Source organism: Macaca thibetana, chromosome 11 (genome assembly GCF_024542745.1).
Source record: "Macaca thibetana thibetana isolate TM-01 chromosome 11, ASM2454274v1, whole genome shotgun sequence".
NCBI classification, from domain to species: Eukaryota; Metazoa; Chordata; class Mammalia; order Primates; family Cercopithecidae; genus Macaca; species Macaca thibetana.
This window is the reverse complement of record NC_065588.1, coordinates 46,309,120-46,317,493: the sequence shown is the minus strand read 5'-3', so window position 1 is coordinate 46,317,493 and position 8,374 is coordinate 46,309,120. Positions and strand designations below refer to the sequence as shown.

Sequence of the window (8,374 nt, the reverse complement as noted above, 5' to 3'; positions counted from 1 at the left end):
TTATTGGCAAATGAGCATTTATTGAGTGCTTATTATATGCAGAGCAGTTGAAGGAAGGTAGATAGGAGAATGCCATCTAAGAACTGAAAGCAGCCCTGTCCCCAAAGGGCTTACAGTCTAGCTAGGAGGCATCGTATATATACAATATCACAGCTTAAAGATACAAAACAACATTGAAGCACCATTTGCAGGTGCAACGTCATTTGGCACAAAGTGGGAGTATGGGACAGCTCACAACCTTCTCTGTGCCCAGCTTGGGGACCTGGAGGTCTGTCCACCTGTCTCCACGCTGCCCTGCCTGTATGGTTTGGTGTGAGTGATCTCTGTTCTCTGACTAACCAGGTGCTCTTCAAGGGCAGAAACCAGCCCCACGTTCTTTGTCCTGTCTACCTTGCTGCCCTCGCCAAGGTTCTCTGTCCACTGCAAGACAGTGGGTTGGGCTGGAAAGGTCCAGCCATGTGTTCTGGCTTCTGCAAGGGCCTCCCAGGAGGAGCCTAGGATTTGCCTCAGTGGAAAAATCATGGGATTTTGCATAAAAAGCTCTGAGTTCAAGTCTTGGCTCCACTATGCACTACCTGTGAGACTTTAGACCAGTCTCTTAGCCTTGGTTTCTGAACCTGTAAAATGGGAAGAACAATATTTGCTCTACCTTTGTCACAGGGTTGGGAGATAATCACAGGGGACGATAAGGGGAAGCTTTGGAAATAGCAAAACCCTTTATGGCTGGGGGCCTTTGTCCTTCCCTAACCTATCAGAAGTTTGAGGAAGATTAGATGAACCCTTGCATGCAAGGCACCCAGCACAGCAGCTGGTACACAAGAGATGCCAGGAACTGCCAATTTCCCTTCACTCCTGGAGTTCCATCACTTGGAATCCTTTTTTGACCTCTGACCCCAATGGGCAATAGAAGCTGGAAGTGGTAGGGATTTCATATTTAGTTTTGGGGGAGATGCAATCCAAGAAGTGAAACAGACATAGAGATAAATTCTTGGCTTCTTCTAGAGGAGTTTGTTGGGGTAGGTGGGGTGGGGACGAGGTGCCTGAGACACATCCATGATGGGCTCATAGCTCACTGCCTTGCTGCCTTTGAACCTCTAGAGCAAGGACACTCAGGTGCCAGGAGGACAGCTGTGGAGGTCACTTCGGTTTCTGACCCCCCCACTCTTCTGGTAGTGAGGCCAAGTGGCTGTCACTAGCTATTGGGGGTTTGGGAGAGTCCTCTCCATAGCACCTATGGCCTGGGGCAGCCTTTTTTGGACCTCAAAGACAGCTTTGGTCAAGGAAGACAGTAAAGAGCATAGATCAGAGGGGACACAATTACAGAGATGTTCCTTATACACTGTCTTTCTTGGATGGAAGCAGAAGGGAGAAAGAGGCTAGAGACTCAGTGCCTGGTGCACAGTGGGTGCTTGGTGCAGTGTGAGCTAGATATAGACAGAAGTCTTGAAGGCATGGAGGCCACAGAGAGCATGAGGGTGGGGGGTTCAAGGTATGACCCACATATTACTTATACAGCAGGCTGGAGAGGGAAGGAGAGAATGGATGGGGCTGGGTGGTGGGAGGAAGGAGGTGGGAGAAAAGATAGGGCACACATGCAGGGTAAGGAGAGGTTAAGAGGCTGGACCAGGATGGGGCCAGCCCCAAACCCATCTCCTTCTGCCTGGATCTTGCAGGCTCCCAGGACTCTCCTTTGCTTTGGCCATCAGTGAAAGGAGGTAAGGGATGTTGAGCATCAAACTCCTTCTGCATCCTTCCCCCAGGAAGCAGAAATAATGAAAATGATTCTAGTAATGCGTGTTAATGGTATTAAGAATTACAGTTTACACAGCATCTTTACATGCGTCATCTCACTTAATCCCGGTTAATCTCATTTGAGAACAGTCATACTGGCCTAGAAATTTAGAAGCCTGGGTTCTAAACTCAGATCTGCCTCTGCCTGGAGAAGTCATTTCCTTTCCCTGGTCCTGAGCGCAGCAGGCTGCTCTATCCACAATGACTGTTCAGTGGTAGGAGCCAGAAGCAGGGAATCACAGGCTGTGGAGAGGCAGAGAGAGAAGGAACAGAGGTTCCTGGGGCGGAGGAGCTGCTGCCCGAGGACTGGGGAGAATGAGATGGGTGATGAAGGGGTGTTGCCTGGTGCCCATGGTTGCATGCCTGAGTGCCTTGCCCAGCCAGCCATAGGTGTGTGCTGGGCAAGAGGGCTGACTTGGGAAACTGAGTGTCTCCTTTCAAGAAGTGTCTAGTTGCAAATCTCCCCCTCTCCCAAGACAAAGGCCCGGGTCCCACAAAGGGCTTTTGTTTTCTCTGCCGAAGTGGGAGGCTAATCTCTGGATCTGGGGCACCCCTGGAGACGGGGGTCCTGGGCACACACAGCATACACACACGTGAAGGTGTGCACACTCATATGCCTGCTTCCTCTTTGGAGAGGTTCTCCCTCACCACAGAAAGGAAATCTTTGGTCACCAAAGCGCTGGGGCCCAGCGCTGCAGGTAGGGGACATTTTCCAGGAGAAGCCAGATTGCAGCTGGAAATCAAGGCCCTCCCTTCAGCCCTCTCAAAGTGGCCTCCTTCCCTTTCCCTGAGGATGACTGGCACCCACACTTATCCACTGCAGAAGTGGATTTATTGCAGGTTGGGGAGGAAGGGGTGCAAGGGGAAGTGAGAATTCCCCAGCCGTGCACACTTGCACCAACGTAGGCAAATCTGTTCACACTCAGGGGCATGCACAACCCTGCATGTGAGGACAAAGGAGAACTCGGGGATGAACACACTTGCACACTAATAAAACCAGTTGCACTCTTTCCAGAACCCCCAAGGCAGGGTCTGTACACTCCCCACCCGGTACCTGGGTGCAGGCTCTCAAGAGTTTCGCTCTTACCATCCACCTGCCTCCCTCCGCAGCTCAGTCCCCCAAGTTCCCAGTTCCCTGCAAAAGGCTGGAGGATCCACTACTGGCTGCTCACAGCCTCGGGGCAGGGGGCCTGCCAGGCTCAGGGCTCCCTCCGCCAGCCTCCTCTACGCTTGCTCACAGCACTGGCCTCGGCGCGCACGTACAGGAAGCAGCTACTCTGCGCTGGGGGGCCAACTTCAGACCTGGGGGAGAGGAGGGACGGGGTGGGCCCTTCTGCTTCGGGCCTCACACGCGTCCATCGGGGCCGTAGAGGCCGCTGACGGCCCTCAGGCCTTGGTGCCCCGTGGGAGGCTCTGCGGCGAGTGCAGCTCCACCGACTGCCGCCGCCGCACCTCGCGCTCCTCCCAGTCGGTGTCCGGCTCCAGGCCCTTCAGCACTGCCAGGCGCTCCGACAGGCTCTTGGCTGGCGGGAACAGCACGTAGTTGTAGAGGAGGGAGCCCAGGATGGCGCCCACCAGGGGTCCGATCCAGAAGACCTGGGGGCGAGCGGAGAGAGTGGCTTGGCACCCGAGCCTACACCGGCACGCGGAGCCCGCAGGCCCCGGTGGCACACTCTGCGGCCGCACCCCTCCTCCCCGCCATTAATCTAGTGAAATGCTTATTTATGTAATTAGCAACGACAACGCCAGCTGCTGGGGAAGCCTTATCAGTGCGAGGTTAAGGGTGCGAATTTTGAAGCCACTGCCTGTGTGTGAATCCTGATTCCACCACTTAGATGCTGTGTGCACTTCAACAAGTTATTTACCATCTCTGTGCCTTTCACTATAAGAATGCCTATCTCCTAGGGTGGTTGTGAAAACTGAATGAGTTAATGTTTGCAAGGCACTCAGAACAAGGCTCACCACATTCTAAGCACTAGATAAGTGCTAAATACTACCACTTGTAGAGTTCTAAGTGCCAGACACTGCATTATCTGGGTTACACCGGTAGCCTCAGTTACTGTTCCCAAGAAGCCAGTGAGGTAAGCTGTTGTCATCCTCATTCACAGTTGTGGAAACTGAGTCTTTGGCATCAGATCTGAGGGGTGGAACCCAAGGCTCCCCAGGACCAGGAGGAGTGTGGAGGGTTTGAGGTACCGCTGCTGAGCCCCAATCCCATGCTATTCCAGCTCTTGTTCTCCCTCTAAAATGGGTTTTTAGGGAAGGGGAGGGCAGTAGGTTTCAGCCATTACCCAGTGGTCATCAAATTTGCCAGTGACGACAGCTGGAGCCAGGGAGCGGGCGGGATTCATAGAGCAGCCGGTGTAGTGGATCTGCAGTTGGAGGAGGGTATCACAGAGAGAAGGCAGGTGAGGACAGGGCAGAAAGTCCTTGTCCCGCACTGCAGTGCTTGACCTCAGCCTAAAGGGAACCCACGTGATGGACAATTAACTTCACGTTTTATTTAAAGAGCTCTGTATTCTTTGGGGGCTGGAGTGATATCTGTCCCTCTGGGGTATCTGGGAGTCAAACCTCTGGGGTGTCTGTTCCTCTTGAGAGTTCTGTGTATGTGTCCCTCTTGGGGTCTCTGTGTCTGTCTCTGGAGTGGTCTGTGTGTCTGTTCCTCCAGGGAGGCTGGAACCTATGGCCATGACCTACCCCCAGGAGGTGGCCCAGGGCCACGGAGAAGCCTATGGAGAGAGCAGGGGTGCCCGGGTTCTCTCCACGGCGCTCATCGGTGGAGGCAAAGATGCAGAGCACCAGCTGCAGCGTCAGGAAGAGCTCCACAGTCACCGCCTGGCCAGCTGTCGTGCTGTTGCTGAGCTGGGGACAAAGAGGCAGGTAGGGGAACACTGAGCACACTCTCCTCTCTGGCTCCATCTTCCTGTCCACCTGCAGTCAAGGCACCAGGGGGGGCCTCTGGGCTGGGAACCAGAACACCTGGGCTTGCCAGACACCTTAGCTGGAACAACTGATCCCTTCTTCTTGGGCCCTGGCCCAAAGGCAGCCCATGATCCCCCAGGATGCCCGTGGTTTCCCTGCCAGAGGTAGGAAAACTGACTCTGTAGCCCATTAGATTGGGGGGTGAGGTTGGGATCCTTCAGTGTGAGAGAAAAAGGATGCTGAGATCCAGAATTTCTGTTTCCTGAAGAACAAGAACGGAAGAGGTTTCAACGGCCTCAGGAAGCTTTGGACTGGTTAGCAGGAAGACCTTCCCCTCTCTCTAGACCATCAGACCCTGGTGCAATGAGAGGCCCGTGGTCTGTCTTCCTGAGGTCAAATGGCTCCCAGGGACAGGACTTGGGTCTAGGGGATGGTCCTAGTGTGCCCCTTTCTGCTATGAGTCCGCCATACACCTTTTTCCTTAACCCTTGTCTATTCTCCACTGCCTTTCAGGCCTCAGCTTTGCCCTGTTGGTTTGCTCCCTGCACATCCTATGGAGGTTGGGGTGAGGGCCCCGGAGCTGTGTCGGACAATGCCTCCACACCCATGTAGGTTGCCCATGGTCTCAGCAGACCCTGCCTTGGGTAAGGAGAGAACTCGGGGCTGAGTAAAGAGGTGATTTCATAACTGGGCCACACCCAGCACTGGATTTCTCCTTGGGTTTTGTCACCCTGTGCCCTACGCCCTGCCTTCTGGGACTGGGCACCATGCTGGGTGGAACAGTGACAGCTCTCAGCTCCCACGCTCTTTCTCCAGGCCCTGAACCCCCACCCCTGGGTCCGAGACATCAGGTCAGAACCCTTGGGTCTCTCTAGGGTCTAACCTCAATCCCTCCTGTTGTTGTCCAATGCAGAGTCTCTAGAGGACAGTGAAAAGAGCTTTGGAAGCAGACACTTTAGAGGCCTCTGACTTGCCATGAGACTAATTTGGCCTCAGTTTCTCCTTCTGCGAAATGGGATAACAAAATGGATTCTGGAGGATGGTGGGAGGACTGGAAATGACTTATTGGTTCTGTGACTTGGATCAATTCACTATTGAGCCTCAATTTGCCACTCACAATAGGGGGGAACCACAGAATTTCCCTTATAGCATTGTACCAATGATGAGATGATAGCTGGCCTGGCACAGGGCAGGTGCATGTCAATGATTAAATTCCTGGTGGCCAGGCTAGCTCTTAGTGTCCTCAAAGGACACATGGGATGGTCTTGAGGATCATCTGGCTCTCTTTAGCCTCAGGGCAAGTTGGTCCCACCACTGCCCCATTACATCCAGGCAGGGTTCTCCCCAGGTCCTCAAGGTAGTAAATGCTGAGAAGTGGCATGGAGGAGTCCTCCCAGACCTTTCTCTTCTGAGGGTCCCAGTCAGTTGTGAAATGATGGAGGAGGAGGACTGCATGTTTCCCATGGCCTCTCACTCCCAGTGCCCTGCTATTACAGAAGAACTTCCTGGTCATGCTCTCAGGAAGTTCCTTTTTCAGTCTAACTGGACCTCTTCTTGCTGTAAACTGAACTAATTTTGTTCTCAGAGGAAAAGAGCCCACTCCTCTGCTTGCCCACCTAGCCTGTCCTTGGCCCCTGGCCCCCAACCTTGTCACAATTTCATCTTTAAAGAACAGAGCCTTGGTGTGGTGGCTCATACCTGTAATCCTAGCACTTTGGGAGGTGGAGACGGGTGGATCACTTGAGGTTAGGAGTTCGAAACCAGCCTTACCAACATGGTGAACCCTGTCTCTACTAAAAATACAAAAATTAGCTGGGTATGGTGGCACATGCCTGTAATCCCAGCTACTCGGGAGGCTGAGGCAAGCGAATGACTTGAGGTGGAGGTTGCAGTGAGCTGAGATTGTACCATTGTACTCCAGCCTGGGCAACAGAATGAGACTCCATCTCAAAAACAAAACAAAACAGAGAAGTTCCCTAACTGGGATACCCCTGTCCCACAAATGAGGAAGGGCTACCTGTGCAGAGACGCGGGTGGCCACAGAGATTGTGCAGGACTTGTCAGAGACATCAGGACTCTTGTCCAGTGGCCCAGGGATGGAACAGGCCAGGAAATACTGGAGACTGAGGCACAAAAGAGGCACTTGCTGTCCTGGCTTAGGATGGGGGTACAGAGTGAGAGTTGGTCTGTTGGGGGCACAGGTCGTTCCTCCACACTCATGTCTCTTGGATTCACAGGGCCCACACAGACCTGAGAGGGGAAGGGGGTGGGACATGGGGGAAGGGACTGTGGCACCACCCTCAGCTCCCGAAGGGCCCACGGGGCCCAGTTAGCACCTGTATCATGTAATCAGCAGCCAGCTTATGGGCTCCGGGGACCTCGTCAGGGTTTGGAGAAGGAAGTATGCCCATTGCTGCTTGTAGGGCTATGGTGTGTCTGAGCCTGACCTGTAAGGAGCACCTGCCATAGGGCCTGCAAACCCTCAAAGCAGAAGAAAGGCTGGGCCCCTCTTCTCTCTTGAGGACCCTGTCATGAGCACTCCAAGGCTCCCCGCAGCTTGGAAAGCATGTCTGCTTGGGACACTAACCCCTGCTGAGTTACAGCCTGGTCCTCACTATAACGGAGGCATTGAGTCCAACAGAAACCCAGATGAGGCTTTTCCTGCACGACGGTCAGGGTGGAAGAAGCCTGCAGTCTGTCTGCATCCTGCCTTTGCTCTGGTACCATTGCTCCTTTCATCCTGACCCTCCTATGGTGGCTATGTTCCTGACTCCAGGCTCTGTCTCTCTCTGTCTGTCTGCCTCTGTCTCCATCTCTCTCCCCACCTCACCCAGAGCCCATCCCTCCCATCTCATCCCTTACAAGGGATTCCCCAGGATCTGCCCCTTGTGGATGGCAAAGTTGTGGCTACTTACAGCATTGACAGCCAGGTCCCCGCGGATGTCTGCTGGCGTGATCTCATGGAGCAGAGCGGCTCCGGCCACAGCCCCCAGCAGCTGGGCAGCCACGTAGAAGGTGGCTCGGAGAAAGGAGACATGGCAGCCCACCAGGCAGGCCACAGTCACGGCTGGATTGATGTGGGCCCCGCTTATGTGGCCCAGAGCCTGTACCAGGGTGCCAATACCCAAGCCAAATGCCATGGCGATCTGTAGCACAGAGGGCAGGGCCTGTGGCCAGTTGAGGGCCGAGCCGAGGCCAAAGAAGACGAAGAGGAGTGTGGCCAGGAACTCTGCAAACACAGCCCTGGAGAAGGCTATGGAGCGGAGCTCCCACATGCTGCGGAGTCCTGCGTGGCTGGCCCGGCCGTCTCAGGGCCAGGAGGCTCTGGGCACTCTCTTTCGCTCTCTACCGCTCTCTTTCTCAAGGCCTCTGGAGAGGCTGGGTTGTGGGCATTTATAGGGTACTTCCATCCCGGATCTGGGCACGTGGTGGGGAGGTGGAGTCGTTGAGGCCAATACCTCTTCTCCATGGCGGCCTCTGCCCCCATGCCCCATCCCAGCCCACCCACGTGCCTATCACCCTATCTTAGCCTTCACAGCTGACTGATGTTCCCCATTTAATGAGCTCCAGATAAGGACTGACGTCCCTGGTTTTCCGTGTTTGTTCCCTTGGTTACCCCAGGGCTGCTGCCCCAGGGCCTCTCCCAGCCCCCACGGGGTCT

General features: G+C 54.5%; 1 protein-coding gene across 2 annotated transcripts; it reads right to left on the bottom strand.

Moving 5' to 3' along the window:
* On the bottom strand, window positions 1-8,095 carry AQP2 (aquaporin 2). Of its 2 annotated transcripts, none has more exons than XM_050748698.1 (4): window positions 7,629-8,095; window positions 4,363-4,653; window positions 4,083-4,163; window positions 1-3,387 (listed from the first exon to the last, which is right to left on the bottom strand). In XM_050748698.1, exons 1-4 carry the CDS (start codon window positions 7,986-7,988, stop codon window positions 3,178-3,180), a joined length of 942 nt encoding a protein of 313 aa, XP_050604655.1. In that variant the 5' UTR covers window positions 7,989-8,095; the 3' UTR covers window positions 1-3,177. The 2 variants fall into 2 exon arrangements, with proteins under 2 accessions (XP_050604655.1, XP_050604656.1); XM_050748699.1 differs by having other exon boundaries at window positions 4,489-4,653.
* Between the last annotated feature and the right edge of the window lie 279 nt (window positions 8,096-8,374).